The 19907-nt window shown below is 44.7% G+C and overlaps 1 protein-coding gene across 3 annotated transcripts in view; it reads right to left on the reverse strand.

Annotated features, from left to right (window-relative positions):
- Positions 1-19907, reverse strand: part of Grik3 (glutamate ionotropic receptor kainate type subunit 3) — a 219619-nt gene that overhangs the window by 84067 nt on the left and 115645 nt on the right. For all 3 annotated transcript variants that reach the window (XM_021159766.3, XM_021159768.3, XM_029476815.2), the window contains exon 2: positions 3778-3954. In XM_021159766.3, coding sequence (XP_021015425.1) covers positions 3778-3954 — 177 coding nt within the window. The remainder of the gene's footprint in view (positions 1-3777; positions 3955-19907) is intronic.

Genomic DNA, 19907 nt, shown 5'->3' on the forward strand with positions numbered 1-19907 from the left:
TCCCCCCTGCTTTCCATGTTGCCCTGTCCTTACTGTTTCCAACCATCCTTCAGAGCACAGCTTAGAGACCTCTTACTCCAGGAAGCTCTCTGACTACTACCTCCTGCTATTGTAGCTCTTGGTCCTTTGATGAGACTTCCTGACATCTTGGCTGTGACCTGTAGAGGGTGAAGGTTCGTCTCCCACCGAGATTATCAGGAGCGATGGAAAGTGAGTTCGGCACACCAGGAACTGGTTCATACTTTTCTCTCGTCTGTAGATCAGGCCAAACCACTGGCAATGGCTTTGGGCACGCTAGGTGTAGGTGCATGATAGGTGTAGTGGTTAGGTTTGTCAACTTAACCTAAACAACTTAACCTAAACAAGTGACACCTAGGAGGAGGGAATGGCAAATATGGAACTGCCCCCCATCAGACAGGCCTGTTGTCTTGATGGACAATGTAAGAGGGCCCAGTGACACCGTGGGCGGTGTCACTCCCGGAGGGATTGTATAAGAAAGCATGCTGAGCTCAGAAAGAGAGGCAGTAAGCATGGTCTCTGCTTCAGCTCCTGCCTCCCATCCTTGCCTTGGCTTTCCTCTGAATTGGATGTGGTCAGTGTTTTATCATAGCAACATAAAGCAAACAGGGACACTAGGTTGCATAGTAGAGCAACAAAACATGAACAGAGCTCATCTAGAGAGTCTGCTGGGAGAGACAGAAACACACACATCCTCACACACACACCTCCACACAATCACAAAGCATCACTAGCCAGATGGCATAGCCTCTGGGCTGCCTGAACCGATGAGCACCTCTGATGTGACACCGGCCTTTGCTAAGTCCTAAAGTTTCTGTGCCTACATAGTCATTTGCGCATGGCAGGAAGATGGATCTTCTGCTTCCTGGTGTTGGTGGCAGGGCATGCTGGGAACAAGCAAAAGGACCAGCACAGAGAGGCAGGGCTCCAGACTAAACTAGGGTAGAAGAAGGCTCATGAATGTCAAACATAAGAGCTCAACACCTTGGAGGCCTCTGACCATAGGTACGTGTGTGTGTGTGTGTGTGTGTGTGTGTGTGTGTGTGTGTGTGTGTGTGTGTGACAACAGGGAAAGTCCTTGTGTGAGTCAGGCCCTGCCCTGATGGCCTAGTGGGTGGAAAAGAGGAGCCAAGTGTACCCAGAGCCAAGTCCCACCTTTTAGAGTGTCAGACACAATCCTAAGCATTGAACAGAGCCACTGCTTCACATCGTAGGGAACTGAGGCATTTTTTTTCCAACATAGCTGAGGTAGCAGTTGCTGAGAAACCAGCTTGGGCAGCCTGGCTCTACAGCCACACTCTGCACACTTCCTGCGCTCAAAAGCTAACCAGAATGGGGCTTTGGAAAACACAGCCACAAACAGGTAACATCGTGGCTTCTCTGTCCCTGGCAGCCCAGGAGATTAAATGAAGAGACATCGGAAACTCTTCAGAGAGCTGGGTGAGTCTCAGCCAGCAGAACAAACGTGGATGATGCTAGCCCTGAACTCAGTTTACAGGGGTCCTAGACAACGTTTTCTTAGGTTCTCATGGTTCATCAACTCATTCAGCAATCACTTTACTGAGCAGTAACTATCGTCCCTGACCCCTCTGGTGCCCCAGGAATAGATCAAATACCCAAAGAGAGTGTCCCCTTCAACAACGCGAGGGAGAAGAGAAAGTGCATTAAAACACAACGATTTAACTAAAAATTGTGATATGAGCTTTGATGGGCTATGATATCATATTTCGGAAAAGATGACCTAGTCATTTTGGAAATGAGATTCCTTAGGCTTGAGATCTTTAAATGGTTACATGGAAATCGAAGGTTCTATGGAAGCTATTTCCAGTTATCTAAGCCTTTAAGTTGAATTTGAATTAAATATATATGTAAAAATATAGTTCAGATATGCAGTCTCCCTCAGGATCTGCAGGGAATTGGTTCCAGGACCCCCTGCAGATAGCAGACTGGCAGATGCTGGGTTCCTGGCGCAGAGGGACTTGGTATTTGCATATCTTCCTCACGCTGTGCCTTATGCTCTATAGTCTCAAGACACCTCTTCCCACAATGCAATGCAAATGCTATGTAAATAGGCGCTGTGCTTATTGTTTAGGGAAAACGACACAGAAAAGTCTATATATGTTTAGGACAGAAGCAACTGGATTTTTCTCTTTCTTTTTTTCCTTTCTTTTCTTTTTTTTTCCCCTGAGTATTTTTGGTCCCTGGTTGTAGAGTCCATGAGCCTGGCGGGCTCACTGTGTGTATGAACACACGAGTGGGTGTGTGTATAGGATCTGTCTTTTAAAAGACACAAAAATGGGGCTGGAGAAATGGCTCAGCAATTAAGAGCACTGGCAGTTCCTGCCGAGGAGCCGAGGAGCCGGGCTCAGTTCCCAGCACTCTCACAATCAAACCCGCTTTCCAGGGGGATCTGACGCCCTCTTGTGGCTTCTGCAGGCACTGCATGCATGTGGTGCCCAAACCCACAGACAGGTAAACACTCATACACAAAAAAACAAAAATAAAATAAATCATCTAAAAAAGATAGCAACAAGTCAGGCAGTGGTAGTGCACCCCTTTAATCCCAGCACTTAGGAGGCAGAGACAGGCGGATCTGTGGGTTTGAGGCCAGCCTGGGCTACATAGTAAGTTCTAGGACAGCCAGGGTTACACAGACAATTCCTGTCTTGAAAAACAAAAAGACAAAAAACAAAACAACAACAACAAAAATAGTAACAAAAAACCCATTGTGCACTTGGGTGTGCTGTGTACCACACGGGAAACTGTGGTGTATGTTTGAAGACCCATGGGCAGTGGAATTTCCCTCTTCTAAGTATAAATATGTCTGCTAATTCGCAAAGATATGGGGAATATCTGGTTTTAGTCTTTATTTTTTTTAAGGATTTAGGTGAGGTACAACTTTGACTAGACTCACCACAATTTGTGTTGTGAGTCAGGTCTTTTTAGTGACTCTGTAGACAACAGAAAGGTCACACTTATATGAACACAGGGCCCGGTGTCAGATTTCAGGGCTTCTCTGTAGACTCTGGGGTCAAGATGTTGCGGGCACTGAGCAGCACGCTGTGCTTATAAAGTCTTTTTACGGCAGGCAGATGGTGTGCTCTGGGGCTAATACAGTCTCTACTTTATATGTATGCTACCTATTGCTACTCGAGTAGGATGCCAACGAAAGATGCAATAAGACCCATAGCAAGGTGACTACGGTTAATATGATGTGTTGCACGCATGTTTTCAGTGTTCTTACCTGAAAGAAATGATAAATGAGAAAGATAAATGCTAGATGTGGTGGGTGGGTGAGGTCCTCCAATTAGAGCAATCCACAAGTCACACACGTATCCAAACAGCACATCCTATAGCATACATAGTTATAATATATTTGTCCATTGATAGGGCTAAAAATCAAGGTTGAAAATGTTCCCCTTGGTTCAAAGGTCCTGGGGAGCTTAGTTGACCTCTATTCAGGCAATCTCACCCCCTCTCTCCCTTTCCTTAGGTTCCAGCCACCCTTCATAGTCTCCCCGACAGCCAGCGCCTCCCTGTGTAGCTCAGGCTGGCTGACCTTGTATTTGGTATAGCACAGGGTGGCCTGGAGCTCATGACCTTCTGTCAGCCTCCCTACTGCTGTCACAAGCTACAGCACCATGCCTGGCTACCCTGGGACTTCCTCACAGACCCCACACCTACTCCTGGGGGCTTGGTACAAGTGGGAAAGGCTCTACCCCACCCCCACGCCCAGCCAGTGAAGATCTGCTCACTCACCCTTCTTGGTGGCCTCAAAACTGTCATGGAAGTGAATCCTCTGAATGTCGTAAGTCAGGGTCGTGTTGGGCAGCAGAGTCCTGTTTCTGTTGATGATGTTGGCAGAAAATCGAAAGGCATGCTCTTCAGCGTTCATGACCTGGGCGTTGGGGCCATCCGCATACTCAAAGATTCCTCCTGTGAGAGAGGACAGAGCTGTGTGTGGGAGGAGGGATGGGGAGGGAGCACGGATGCTCAGCTCAGGTTTTACAGACAAGGTCCTCTCACCCCAGTATTCAATAAGATCCTAGGTAATTTCCATGTTCAAAAAGTATACATTTTACCCAACTAGCAAATTCCTGCTAACAAAATCTGACAGGCCCAAATAAGATTACCAACTTAATACTGCTATGAAAATGCTTAATAGAGTTTTGGCAAGTAGAACCTACCAGAATATTACAAGGCTAACATACCATGACCACATAGTTTTATTTCAGGAATGCAAGACCAGCTCAATATAAAGGAATCCATGAATCCCATTCCACCACATCAATAGTTCAAAGGAGACGAAAATATGATTCACTTGCAAAATTCAGGAAGATGTCTGATGAAAGTCAGTGTCTACTGCCGTAAAAAAATGTCTAATAAAACACTGGCAGGAAAGACACCCCCTTCAAGCAACGTTAGCTCATATCGGCCTTAATATCACACTAACTAATACCTAAAACACTAAAGGCCTTCTTGTCAAAGGAAAAATTAAAATAAAAAAAAGAGTTGGTGAAGGCGCACGCCACTAACCAGAAAAAAATGAAATTGAAAGTGAATGCAGAGAGGCTCGGCTCTGGCAAAGGTATAAGTTACTATTTGCACATGATATAAATGTTAATGTACTGTGAGCATACTCCCTCCCCATTGCTGTGTCTCAGCTCCCTCCCGCTCTTTCCCGACTGCCTCCGACCCCTTTCATGATTTGTTTCTTTCTGCATGCTATCTTGCACGGGTCTTGCACAGGTGGTCATGACTGTGGGATGTTCATGATGGCCACGGCACAGCCACAAGTCAGCATGTCACAGACCTCCTCCCTATTTTCTGGCCCTTACTGTCTTCCTACCTCCTCTTCAGCAACACTCCCTGGGCCTCAAAGGAGCAGCCTTGTAAGGGCCGAAAGCTCAGCAGACTCTTTATTTTCAGCACGTTGGCCGACCATGAATCTCTGCTCTGACCACTGCACAGAGTCCTCAGAGGCCTTTCTGACCAAGGGTGTAATTTGTGGGTATAAGCAGGAAAAATGTAGAAGGAGACTTAACTGCATGGGCATCTATCAAACCATCAGTAGTAGATTTCACCCATAAGGCCTGTGAGAGCCCTAGCTGTCGGGTTTTTGAACAGGGTTTATAACACCACTCATATATTCCTCCCATGGAACAGCCTCAGATCCAATCAGTAACTGGTGGGTTGCCCCGGAGCACCAGTGCTACTACCGCACCAGTGGGAGCAATGGGCAAGCAATAAATAAATAAATACATAAATAAATAACTAGATAAATAAATAAATAATCCCCAACCACTAAGAAAGGCAAGAGCTGTTACAGAGAGTTAAATAGCTAGTCAGCACTTTTTTTTGTTTTGTTTTGTTTCCAGACAGGGTTTCTCTGTAGCTCTGGCTGCCCTGGAACTGGCTCTGTAGACCAGGCTGGCTCTGACCTCACAGAGATCCACCTGCCTCTGACTCCCAAGTGCTGGGATTCAAGGTGTGTGCCAGCACCACCGGGCTAGTGTGTGCCTCTTTTATATCAGTGAGAACTCATGGGAAAACTTAACAGCAAAAGGGTTGTCGACATCAGCACGAATATCAAACAACAAATAATAACGCAAGTGTAAACATGCAATCCCCATTGTTTACAAATGAGGAAAACAAAGAAAACACCTTCAGCAGGGGAGATAAACTCCCTGAGGTGGCAGTACAAGCCTTTGATCCCAGCCCTCAGGAGGCAGAGACAGGAGGACCACTGTGCCTTTCAGACATGCCAGGGGTCCATAGTAAGAGCCTGTTGGGGGAGGGGGGTCGGTGAAACAAATATAGAGACAGAGACAGAGAGTCAGACACAGAGCCCTGAGGCTGTTGATCTTTGGAAAGTAAAGTTTTGTGTCTCAGTCTTCTCCAAAGTCATTTTTCTGTGTACTTCAACTCCAGTCAGGACCACAGAAAGACATCTCTCTCGTACTTGGAAAAATGACTCTTAAACGTGAAGGCTGAATGTTAGATAATGACTGAAGAAAATGTCTTTACAGGAATGATGAAAGGTGACTTGTATTATTATCAGATTTTAAAATATATCATTAAGCCAAAATAATTAAAAGTGTTGTAATAGCGTCTGAAGACACGGAGGATCAAGAGAACGAGATAAAAAGCCTTAGAAAGAGCTCAGGCAGAGACAAGTATCTAAAACATGAATGAGAAAGATGTTTCCCAGCAGAAAAAGAAATGAATTATTCATTAATTGTGTCCTGACAATTATTCTATTATTTGGGGATTTCAGATTTTTTTTCTCTTTGGTACAAAGACTGAACTTAGGATTTCATACATTATAGGCAAGTGCTCTTTCATACATGATAGGCAAGTCCACTGAGCTGCATGTCCAGTCCTCTAGATTCCAAGATTAATAAATTCTAGATGAGTTAAAGGTAAGAGAACGATGGAAAAGAACACCATAAAATTGTCAAAAATAGAAACTATTGGCGAAGAGTGTATAATGTTGGGGTGGAAGAAGCCTGCCTAAGCATTTCAATAAAGTCAGAAAATGTGGGAGAAAGACTGGAAGTAACATTAGACTTCTCTGCACCCACATCACTATGGACAACCTTGAACAGTTAAGAAGCTAACCATAGACAGCAGCATAAAAGTTAATGTTATAAAAAGCACGTAGAATTGGCAAAAAAGACAGATGCCCCATGTAAGCAGGTGCAGGTGTTAAGTATGGGTACCCCATTAAGAAAAGAAATGCTATCAGAGGATGGAGATGGGTGTCACCTTTCCTCCTAATTAAATAAGGAAGAGAAATCAACAAGATGCCAGTGTAGCTCATCTGATGGGCAAAGGGAGAAGGCAGAGGAAAACACAGGGGCACCTGCTTCTTTGTTGGCAGAAGGGGAAAATGGCACACACTGCTTTTCCTAATGGCCATGTATGGAGAACATCTAAAAATACTCAACCAGGGAACGGTAAGTCATGCATACCCGTGGAACTGTAAAACTGTAACGATCTGATTCCTCATCAGAGAAACTCCTCTTTGTAACAGATGGAGACCGTTACAGGAAACTCCAACCAATCAAAATGCAGAGCTGTGGAGCTCAGTCACAACGGAGACAACCTCAGCACAACTCCTGTCTCTACAGCGCAGGGATCACTGCAGAAGAGACAGAAAGAGCCAGAGGTTGTGTCTCTGAGAAATGTCAGAGGAGCTAGAACCAAGAAGTCTCATAAACATAGCTGCCTAAACAAGATCTGAACAAGCTTGCTACCTTGTCAGGCATGCTAACATGGAAGAAGGAAATCTCTCCAGGTTCTACCCTGGACAAGAAACACAGGCAACTAAGGAGCACGGAGAGCAGGAGACATGGTCTTCCTCAGAGAAGGGTACACAGATTGGCTATCCAATACCAAGCGGTCAGTCCTGAAAGCGTGTGTGTGTTTCACATATATAATATATAATAAGCAATATGTAATATGCAATATATAATATTACATATGATATATACATATATAATATACAGTATACATACTAAATGGACTGAGCAGGTTGTATTTCTATATTTAGGAATATATATGTGTGAAGTGTTCATGAGTGTGTTCGTGTGTGTGTGTGTGTATGTGTGTAATAATAAAAGGAAAAGAGATCATGAATTGGAGAAAGAACAAAGAAAGCACACGGGAGGTGTGAAGGGAGGAAGGAGAAGGGGGAGGTGATGTAATTTTATTATAATTCTCCAAAATTATTTTTTAAAGTTTTTTTTTTTGTTGTTGTTATTGGTTATTTGAGACAGGGTTTCTCTGTATAGCCCTGGCTGTCCTGGAACTCACTTTGTAACCCATGATGGCCTCGAACTCAGAAATCCGCCTGCCTCTGGAGTGTTGGAACTTAAGGCATGAATCACCATGTGCAGCTATTGTCAAAAGTCCTAGAGATATGGAAATGTCCATGATGTGTCTGCTGCTGCGGATCTGAGGAAACGGAGGAAGGGGGAGAAGAGTGGAACAGGATCCGGTGGGCGTGAGCCATTTGGGCAAGGAGAACCGTGGCTTATTCAATATTGTCATGTGTTTATAGACAAGCCTTTATTCTTTCAGTAAGTAATGAGCTTTTTTAATGATATTGTTGGTGTTTCACAAAATTGACCTGTTTTGGGTATATGGTGGTTTTGAGTAAGAAGTCAGGCGAGCAGACCACAGCCCAATTTCAGAATTTCTCCACTATCCCATAATACCCCCTGTGGCCATCTCACTGTTTGCACCAGTAGCCCCAGGAAACCACTAATTTGCCTTTTGTCTCCAAATATTTTTCTCCCTGAGCATTTCATGCAAATGGGACCACACAGTGGGTGTTCCTCTGGGCCTGGCTCCTTGTGCTCAGTGTGTCTGGGTTTATCAATATGTAGCATGCATCAGTTCTAACTATCTTTACTGAGCGTAGAGGCATCACATTCCGTGTATCCATCTGCCAGCTCATGGGTATTTGGATTGTTTTCATTATTTGGGAAAACTAAAAGAAAAAAAATATGGCTTCCAGGTTTCTGGCCTGCCATATAAAAACCTTGGAAAAAAAACCTCATCACACCGTCTAATGACAACTTTTTTTGAGTCTGTAAGCATGAAAGCAACCATCTTCTCCAAAGCTGGCCAGAGAGACCAGAGTATCACAGTATAGTGAAGCCTTAATGGGAAACACAGGCTTCCGTGCTTGAATATTTGGCCCCCAGTTGGGGGCGCTGTTGTGGGAAGCTGTGAAATCTTATGGATATAGGACCTAGTTATCAGACGTAGGATCATAGAGACAGGACCAGACGGTTATAGCTGGCCCCAATTCCAACCTGAGATCTTAGCTTCCAGGTTCCTGATCTGACCCAGAGATATAACAAGCGATCTACCAGCTCCTGCCTCCACAGATGGAGTTCCAGATGCTGAACCTCGCCCCCCCACACACACACCATGAAACTGTAAGGCAAAAATAAAGCCTTCCTTCACTACATTGTTCTGTCGGGAATTTTATTCCATCTAGGAGTAAAGTCTGGAGAAGTAGAGAGAGAGAGAGAGAGAGAGAGAGAGAGAGAGACCTGGGAGCAAAGCCCATCATGAGATCCAGTAGGAAAACATAAATTGCAATTGACAAGTTGTTGGAGACTCACAGCAGATAAGCCCGAGGGACAAAACCTTCAGCGAGCACCATTTACCAGGTCCCCACGTTTCTGGGTTCCACCCACCGAGCCCTTCCAGGTTCTCATAGCAAATCCTGGGGTGGAAAAACTCCCCTGTGTATTCAACAGTGGAAGGCAAGAGGAACGATTTTAAAACATGGTTTCTTCTTCCTTACAAGGTCTGCCTCAAGGGGGACGAGTTGACTTTGCCTAAGCTGCTGGAGCTTGAGGAGACCCTCACGGACCTGAGGGGGTGGGAAAGAGAAACACACGGGAGGGGGTCACGGGTCCCGGAGGACCCGGGGGTGGGAAAGAGAAACACATGGGAGGGGGTCACCGGTCCCGGAGGAAAAGCTCAGGCGCACGAGATGACTCATCCTGGGTCTGGGAAAGCGGCTCCGCAGGGAGAGCTTCTGCTTTGCAGTGGGAGGACTAGAACTCAGACCCGCAGCACCCACGTCAAAGCCGGGGCAGAATGGCGGCTCCCCTGAAATTCCGGCACTGCGGAGGCAGAGACAGGAGATTCCTGGAATAAGCTGGCTAGCCAGAGCCAGAGGACCTGATTCGGTGAATGTGATGATGAGTGCTTGGTGAAGACTTTGAACATTAGCTTTAGGTCTCTACATGGGTGTGCATACGTGTGCAAGCATGCCTGAGGGGCACACACCTGCACATATGCACACACACACACACACACACACACACAAAACAAAATAAAAACCAAAAACATCGAAGAGGGAAAGGAAAGAAGGGAGGAATGAGAGAGAGAGAGAGAGAGAGAGAGAGAGGATCCTAATCACAGGACTGGGGAACATTACTCACACACTAGCAAAAAGTATACACAAGTATCAGAATCAAACACAGAGATCACAAGTATGTTGGAATTGCCCCACTAGGAATTCAAAACAATCTGTCAGTGTGCTAAGGGCTCTTGGAGCAAAGTGGACAACACAGAAGACGATGAACTTCTGTGAAAAGGAGATAAAAAAGAATGCCAGAGAACTAAGCGCTGTGACAGAGACAGGGACAGATGCTGGACACTGGCTGCTGGCAGGCAGACTGTGAGCTTGAGGAAACCCTAGTAGAAGCATCCAAAGCCCAAAACTGAAGGTAGGCATGAGAAGAAAGAGCAACAGGACGCAGTATCTGAGGACCTGAGGTTGCTTCAAGTTTAAGAAGAAAAAGGGGAATTGCAGGAGGGTTGTGAGAAGAGATAAGGAAAACAATAATTGCTAAAAATGCTTCCCAAATTAATGTCAAACCCTCAACCAAAGGTTAGGATGCTTGGGAAACCTCCTGTTGGAGGACCCCTGACCCCCCAGCCACACCATACCATTTCCAAATAGCAGAAAGGTAAAGGTTAAAAAGAACCCTGTCCGGCCAGAGAGATGGCTCAGTGGTTAAGAGCACCAACTGCTCTTCCAGAGGTCCTGAGTTCAATTCCCAGAACCCACATTTGGTTTACAACCATCTGTAAGGAGATCTGATGCCCTCTTCTGGTGTGTCTGAGGACAGCAACAGTGTCCCAGAAGAAGGAGAAGGGGAAGGGGAAGGGGGAAAGGGGGGAGGGGGAAGGGGGGAAGGGGGAAAGGGGGAAGAGGAAGGGGGAAGGGGAAGGGGAAGAAGAAGAAGAAGAAGAAGAGGAAGAGGAGGAAGAGGAAGAGGAAGAAGAAGAAGAAGAAGAAGAAGAAGAAGAAGAAGAAGAAGAAGAAGAAGAAGAAGAAGAAGAAGAAAATTCTATCAGAAAAGAATCCTGTGAGAATACAGAGGAAAAACACACCTTCTATACCAACTAGCAAAGATGGGATTATATTTGACATCCTGAGACCACCTTGTTAAGAAAAAAGTGGAGTGAAATATTTAAAGCTCAGAAGGAAATAAACACCAACCCAGAATTGTTTACCTGGAGAAATTATCCTTCAAATGTGAAGAGAAATAACAGCTAAAGTGAAAGGAAGTTATTTACAGTCGACCTGCACTTCAGGAGACGTACAAAGACGTTTAGAGAGAGCAGGAAAATGATGTAGGTCGGAAATGAGGGCCAAAACAGAGAATGAAAAACACTAAGGAGAAATTAAGTGAAGGCAAAATTATTTTTTCTCATTCTGAATTGATTTAACAAGTAACTGCTTGTTTGAAATAGTTAAAATTACACACACACACACACACACACACACACACTTATTTATTTACAAGCCAAATCAATGGCATCCAAGATGCCAGAATGGACGGGAGAATTGCCATAAGAAGGTACTAGCTTGTTACTTGGGGGAGAGTGTGAATTAGTTGTAAGTGTGCTTTTTGAACTTTGCAGCAACCACTAAAGCTGCAGATCATTGCAACCTGTGGCACCTGACCCCTTTTGGGGGTGGGGGTGGGTTGAACGACCTTCCATCCCAGTCGCATATCAGCTATCCTGCATATCTGATATTTACACTGCGACTCATAACAGAAAATTACAACTGTGAAGTACTAACAAAATAACGTTATGGTTGGGAGGTATGGTGGTTTGAATAGGAATAGCCCCCAGAGATTCATGTGTTTGAAGGTTTGGCCCATAGGAAGTAGCACTATCCAGCAATGTGGATTTGTTGCAGGAGGTGTGCCACTGTCAGGGGAAGTACTAAGATCTCAGATGCTCAAGCTACACCCAGTGTGGGGCACAGTCTCCTGCTGTGTATAGATCAAGATGTAGAACTCCGGCTTGTCCAGCACCATGTCTGCCTGCAGGCTGCCAAGTTTCTCACATAATAATAATGGACTAAAGCTCTGAAACTGTAAGCAAGCTCGAATTAAAATGTTTTCCTGGCCAGGCAGTGGTGGTGTATGCCTTTAATACCAGCACTTGGGAGGCAGAGGCAGGCAGATTTCTGAGTTTTAGGCCAGCCTGGTCTACAGGGTGAGTTCCAGGACAGCCAGGGCTATACAGAGAAACCCTGTCTCGAAACAAGACAAAAACAAACAAACAAAAACAAAAACAAAAAACAATGTTTTCTTTTATGAGAGTTGCCTTGGTCATGGTGTCTGTTCACAGCAATGAAACCCTACAGCAAATCACCATAACTCGAGGAACTATATTAAAGGGTTCCAGCATTAGGAAGGTTGAGAACCACTGCATTAAAGAGAGAATACTGCTGACGCTCTAAGAGATGGAAGGTTCTAGAATCATAAAATCTGTTTGATTAAAACAAAAGGCAGAGAAAGAGTAGGAAACTAAAATATGACAGCCAGGGTAGCAGACAGAAAAAACGATGAGAAACATGGAATTATTATTATTAATTATATATGAAATTTGGCTTTAAACATCAGTGTCTCAAATGCATCTACAAAAGCAAGAAAAAGAATCAGACACCTGAATTAGAAAGGAGAGGATAATATTACCTCTATGTGCAGATTGATTTTGTATGTGGGAAATCTAAATCTTTCATAAAAGCCCTTAGAACTAGTAAGTTTTGTAAAGTAGACTATTAAGTCAAGATGGTAAAGTTGCATTTCTATATATTAATAATGAATCATCTAAAAGAAACTCCACTTCTGATGTCATCAAAAGTATGAAAATGTATTCATAAGTTCTAAAAAAAATTGTTTTTAATTATGTGTCTATACATGCCCAAGCGAGTTTGTGCACGTGCATGCAGATAAGCGTGCATGTGTGCACACACACAAATGTGTACATGCATGCATGCGTGCACACGCGCACACACACAAACATGCTAATGGCGTCCAGAAGAGGCTGTAAGATCCCCTGGGGCTGGAGTTACAGGAGGAGGTGAGACAGCCCATACAAACGTAGGAACCAAACGCCAATCCTCTTCAAGAGTGGTGTGCACTCTTAAGCACTGAGCTGTCTCTCCATCCCCCAAACTAATAATTTTTTAAACAGTGAAATACTTGCAATTTGACCTAACAAAGGAGATAAAAAGACTCTGATGATGAAAAGTACAAATTATTGCCAAGCAAAGATAAAGAAAATGTAAACAAAGAGAAACACACCTTTTGGGTATAGACAGGACATCATGATATGAAGGTGTCAATATTGCCCTAAACAATCTACAGAGTCAATGAAATCCTGTGAAAACCATGATGCTTGTTTGCTGTTGTAAAATCAGAAAACTCCATCCTAAAATCAACACAGACGCTCGGTGAACTCTGAATAACCTAGGCAATCCTGACAAGGAACACATTTAGAAAACTCTCAGTTCCTAATTTCAAGCTTTCTACTTACTAAATATAAGGCCTAAAACCAGACTCGTAGAGGGAAATAGGGCCAAAGCAAGAGCGTTACGGCATGGGATTTGGCAGCGGGTTTTCTTGGATGCTAGCGGCAAAAGCACTGGCAACAGAAGATAAACTAGACAAACGGAACTTCATGAAAAACTAAGGATGCATCTGAGCACACAATTAAGAGTGTGGAAGCTTGGGGAGTGTTCACCCACCAGAACGGACAAAAGACTGATATCCAGGATTTACAGTGAACTTCTGAAACACCTAAACAAAAACCTAACTTAGAGCTGGACACTGCGGGCCTGTGGGAATGGCTCAGTGGTTAAGAGCACTGACTCCGTTTCTAGAGGACTGGGGTTCATTTCCCAGCACCCACAAGGCAGCTCACAACCATTTGTAACGAATTCTATTGGATCACATCCCCCTTTCCAGCCCCAAGGGCACCAGGCATGCGAACGGTGTACACATCATTTATAGGCAAAGTAAGATGAATACATCGGTTTTCAAAAACATGGGTGCTATGATTTCAATGTTCCATGCTCCTCCCGCTGACCCCCACCTCAGGCTCATCTGTTGAAGTCTAAAACCCAGCTGGTGATGCTAAGTTGGCTGAAAACTTTAGTGGGAGTGGCCTTGCTGGAGGATGTAGGTCACTAGGGTGACCCCTTGGGCTCTATATTGCCTTTGTCACTTCCTGGGCCCTCTCTGCTTCCTGTCGGCCATGATGTGAACTGCTTCACGCTCAGCCTCACCTCAGGTCCACAGCAATGGAAATAGCCAATCATGGACTGAAATTCTAACACTCTAAGCCAAGATAACGCCTTCCTTCTTTAAAGTGTTTTCCTTAGGCATTTAAATAAAGACAGGAGTCTAGAGAGATGGCTCAGTGGTTAAGAGCACTTATGCCTTTCCAGAGGATCTGAGTTGGGTTCCCAGCACCCACATGGTAGCTCACAACAGTATGCATGCACATAGTGTGCTGGCATACATGATGGCAGAACACGAATACACATAGTCCTAGCTAGATTTTTACCAGCTTGACACAAGCTATAGTCATCTGAGAGATGGGAACCTTAATTGAGAAAATGCCTCTCTAAGATTAGGCTATAGGCAGACGGGGAGGGCATTTTCTTAATGGGTGATTGATGGGGGAGGGCCTAGTCCATTGTGAGCAATGCCTCCAGTGGGCTGACGGTCCTGGGTTCTCTAAGAAATCAGGCTGAGGAAGCCATGAGGACCAAGCCAGCAAGCAGTGCCCCTCCATGGCCTCTGTCTCAGCTCCTGCCTCTCTCTTGGATCCTGCCTCTGGATTCTTGCCCAGATTGAGCTCTGCCTTGGCTTCTCTCAATGAGCTGTGATTTAGGATATGAAAGTCAAATAAACCCTTTCTTCCTCAAATCACTTTTGGTTGTGGTGTTTTATCATAGTAATAGAAGCTCCAATTAAGACACACATAAAACAAAAATAAAGGTTTAGAATGTATATAAAATAATCTATGAATAAGTAAGGACTGAAGTCTGACTGACAGCTCGGGTGAAAGGTTTGGATACAGGCACTTTGTTTTTCACAGAAGATACAGAAATGGCCAACAAGGTCCCTGAAAGATGCTCAACATCACTAATCTCCAGGGGGATGCAAATTAAAATCACAGTGATGTCATGGTTTCACACTCCTTAAGTCAGACACTATTTAAATGCTGCTGAATGGTCTGGTGAGATGGCTCAGCTGCTAAACACCCTTGTGACAAGCATGGTGACCTGAGATCAGTCCTCAGGATCCACATGGAGGGGTGAAGACTCGACTCCCACAGGTTGTCCTTTGACATCTGCATGTGTGCGTTGTGGGATGCACACACCTGCTCCCACACGTAGATAATGCACATCTAAACGCAGGTTTTAATAATAAAATAAATACAAAAAATGCATTGATGAAGAGATGAATTAGATGAAGTCTTGAGAAAATTGGGACTCATGTATCCTGTTGATAGAGAGATAAGTAGGCCAGCTACTCCGTAGGGCAGTATTTCAGAAACAGAATTATTACATTAGGATATGGCCCTGCCATTCTATGCATGGGGGTATATGTATGCAAAGAACAGCAGGGACATAAGCAGGGATCTGTACACCCACGTGAACAGGTGTTTGACTCACGGTTGTAAAAACACAGGGGCAAGCCAAGGTGAACACCAGAAGATGAAATGGTCAGCACTGTGGTACCTTATGCACAGAGAATATTATTCAGTTATAAAAATAATAATAAATTCGGGCACATGCTATGACATAAATAGATAATGCAGACATCATAGTAAGTGTTATTAGCCCAAGAATTCAAACATTGTCGACTGTTTTTCCTATATACTAGCAAAAAAAAAAAAAAACAAAAAAAATGTGATTTAAAAAATTTTAAAAAATGATACTACCCACATTAGCAATCAAAGGAAAGGAATATTTACTAAATCTAGAAAAAATTGTATAGAATCTGTTTGAAGAAGACAACAAAACTGACTTTAAAAAAATTCAAAGAGGTAATTTAAAACATGGAGCTGATCTTTGCCACCGGAGCAAAGGCAATGAAGAAGACACAGATAACATGTCTGGACATCCATGTGAAAAGAAAAAAATCTGGACATAGATCCGACATCTTGCACAAAATAAGGGACACCCTAGAAGGTCACAAGAACAAAGTTTAGACTTGGCTTTGGCAATGACTTTTTAGTTAACACTAAAGGCACACTCCATAAAACAAAGACTGGATAGATTGGGCTCACTCAGAATTAAAATGGTCTGTGCTGCAAAAGGGGCTTAGAAGAGTGAAGACAAGCCACTGGCTGGGATGCTCTTGGTAAAAGACTATTATTCAAAACACACTTGAAAGTAAGAAAACAAACAAAAAAAAAACCCATAAAAGTGGGCCAAAGGCAGTAATAAGCAGCTCATCAAAGAAGATATACAGAAGGTGAGCAGGCAGAGAAAAAGGCACTGTGTTCTATAGCATCCTTGCAGTGCAAATGGAAACAATGGCATGTTTATGAGAACAGCCAAAATCCAGAACACTGGCTGGGATAGCTCATCTTCACTGTCAGCTTGCCTGGGTTTAGAATCACCTAGGAGACACACCTCTGGAGGTGCCTTTGAGGGTGTTTCCAGAGAGCATCCAGAAGAAAAGACCCACGGGGTGGGGCGGCAGTGGTGGTGAGCATTCACCTTTAATCCCAGCATTCAGGAGGCAGAGGCAGAGGCAGGAAGATCTCTGGGAGTTTGACGCCAGTCTGGTCTTCAGAGAGAGAGTTCCAGGACAGCCAGGACTACACAGAGAAACCCTGCCTTGAAAGGAAGGGAAGAAAGGAGGAAGAAGAGGAGGATGAAGAGGAGGAAATGAAGTAAGAGGAAGAGAATGAAGAGGAGGAAGAGAATGAAGAGGAAGAGGAGGGAGAGAAGGAGGAAGAGGAGGGAGAGGAGGAGTAAGAGGAGGGAGAGGAGGAGGGGGAGGGGGAGGGGGAAGAGGAAGAGGAGGAGGGGGAGGGGGAGGAGACCTAAACCTGATGGACATGAATCTTAGGCTGGAGCCCCTGGAGCTCTAACATTCTCCTCTAACATTCTCTTCTCTGCTCTCTGCCCCTGGGTGTGGTCTAACCACCCATCCCATTCCACTGCCACGCCTTCCTGGCCACGAAGGGCCACATCTCAATTCACAAGCCAAAACAAGTCCTGCTCCCTTACAGTGTTTCCTGTCAGGTATTTGGTCACAGCAACAAGGAAGGGAAGTAACACTGTGACAATACTTGTGAAGATGAGGAGCAGCAGAGACAGCCCTGATGGCGGGGCGCAGAACTCTGATTCCAGCTGCTAATAAGACTCAATAAACTCTTTTCAAGGTCTCATCCCATGGCCTGGAACTCATTATGTAGCCCAGGCTGAGGTCAAACTCATAACAACCCAACGTTCTTGCCTTAGCCTCTCAAGAAAATCAAACACAACGCTTGTCATTCAATCCAGCGGCTGTGCTCTTTGGAATTTACCCAAAGGCGCTGGCAACCTGAGTCCACTTAGAAGCCTGTACAAAGGTGTTTACAGCCGTTTTATTTAAGATTGTTCAAACTGGGAGGCAACCCAGGACACTCTTCACTAGGTGAATGGACAAAGAAGTGGGGACATTCACACAGTGAGATGGGCCACACTTACATTAAACCATAAAATGATTGGAAAGACGATAGAAGGAACTTAGGTGTGTCTTACACAGAGAAGGTGGCCTGAAAAGGCTGCAAACTGGATAGTTCAACAGTATTCTGGGAAGGGATCACGTGGAGATAGTAAAAAAAAACCGTGAGTGGTCACCAGGGATTAGGGGTGGGAGGAGCTGCATAGGAGGAAGCACAGAGGCATTTTAGGGCACTGAGATCTCTCTGCACGACACTGTTGTCAGACCCATAGGGTTCAATACTAAAAGCGAACCTTACCCTGAATCACACGCTGAGACAGCGTGTCAATGCAAGGCCAGCACTTGGAAGGAAAGCACCACTCTAGTCCCTGGTAATGGCCACGGAGGAGGCTCTGAGCATGTATGCGCAGGGGACGTGGGAAATCTCCCCGCCTTCTGCTCCACTTTGCTGTGAGCTGGAAACTTCCTCCCTCAACCCAAGTCTATTGAATAGAGAAACAAAGGGGCTGCTGCGGCTGCAGGGTGGGGTGGGGTTGTTCAGCAAGTAAAATGCTTGCCTTGCAATCATGAGTTCAATCCCTGGACACTTTGTAACAAACAACAAAGGCTGCTTTCCAAAGCTAAAGGGTTGACGGCTAGGACTTGTAATGCTCTTCTTGGGAAAGCTGAGATTGGAGGACCCAGCCAGACCACTAGGTAAGTTTCAGGCCAGGGAGAAACCTTGTCTGAAGAAAGTGGACTGGGGTTAAGAGCACTGACTGCTCTTCCAGAGGTCCTGAGTTCAATTCCCAGCAACCACATGGTAGCTCACAACCATCCGCAATGGGATCTCATGCCCTCTTCTGGTGTGTCTGAAGACAGCGACAGTGTACTCATGTACATAAAATAAATGAATTGTTAAAAGAAATAAAAAAGAAGGTGGACAGCCCCTGAGGAACAGTAACTGAGTTTGTTCTCTGACCCCCACAGAGGCACACAAACACGTGTATGTATGTGAACATGCATGTACTCATACCCCGACACAAACATAAATAAACGTAATAAAAGATAAAGAGGAACTCAAGGGGAATAGCATGTTAAAGTGCAAATCCATCCATCCCTTCCCTGAGAATGTTAGCCCACCAGCTTTAACGCCTGAGAACACAAGCTTGTGAACCTGTGTGGGTGAGCAAGAACCTTCTCACACAAGCATGAAACAAGATGAGAAGAAAGGTGGCGAAGGGTCATTTCCTCAGAGCCCTCATCTATGGATGACTGCTTTCCTTCTGTGTTTTTCTGCCTCTCCAGAAAGTTCTGCGCTGAGCACGTACGTGAGCCACATCTAATGAGAAGAGTCACCACACCACTGTATTTATCTGCTTAATTGGTCAATAAATGGTCAAAATGCCACATGACATGGTAAGTCCATGTCTAAATGCATCGATGTAGAAGGATATCTCTATGGAATATTAATAAATAGAATCTCCTCAATGTCCCCAAAGCAAGAGATTTCTCAGTATATTAAAACCCATCTGCACAGTGAAACAGGTCCTGAGCGTGGCAATGAGGATAAAGAATGATGAGATACAAGGAAATTGCTTCAAAATATAGGAGGTGTGGAAGTGATGGGGGAGGGGTGTGCAGGGCAGGGAAGGCTGCAGGTCCAAAGAGACAGGCCATGTGAGAGGCACGTGCAAATGTAGCCGCTTGATCTCTCTAGAAGCATGACACAGTCTTCATGATAAAACTCTTTTAAGGTTAAGGTCTGAACAGGATGCAAAAGACTGGAGGTTGTGAAAAAGTATAACGTAAAAACAAAATTCTAGGCCTTTAGGCCCAGGCTTGAGAATGTGACCTTTGTGACTCAATGCTCCAAGGTATGCTATCATAAAACAGATAGCGACATTCCTCCACCCACCCACTTCCTGGGTTCAAAGAGTGTTCATTCAAAGAATGTGCTTTTGTTAGGGGCTCTTAGAAACTGTCTTGAGAGATAATCCAAACAATTACCAGGTAATTCCTTGTGACACTTGTGACTTTGCACTTCCTTGTGACTCTTAACTGGTATCTTTGGTATTTTCCAACAATGCCCTCCCCACTTCCTTGAGTTGTGGTTTCTTCCTTTAAACACCCCCTTACCCAGCTACTCAGGGCATCACGGTCCTCTACCCCTGCGTGGTGTATGACCGTGGGCCCGAGAGCGCTCTTGAATAAAAATCCTCTTGCAGTTTGCAGCAAGACTGTTTCTCATGAGTGATTGGAGGTGTCACCTCTTCTGAGTCAGAACGTGGGGGAGTCCTCACATTCTGGGTCTTTCAGTTTCACCATCAGAAAAGACAGAGTTAACATTACTCAGAGTGCCTGCGGAGATGGCTTAGG

Source organism: Mus caroli, unplaced genomic scaffold, assembly GCF_978045245.1.
Source record: "Mus caroli unplaced genomic scaffold, Mus_caroli_1 scaffold_6, whole genome shotgun sequence".
Lineage (NCBI taxonomy): Eukaryota > Metazoa > Chordata > Mammalia > Rodentia > Muridae > Mus > Mus caroli.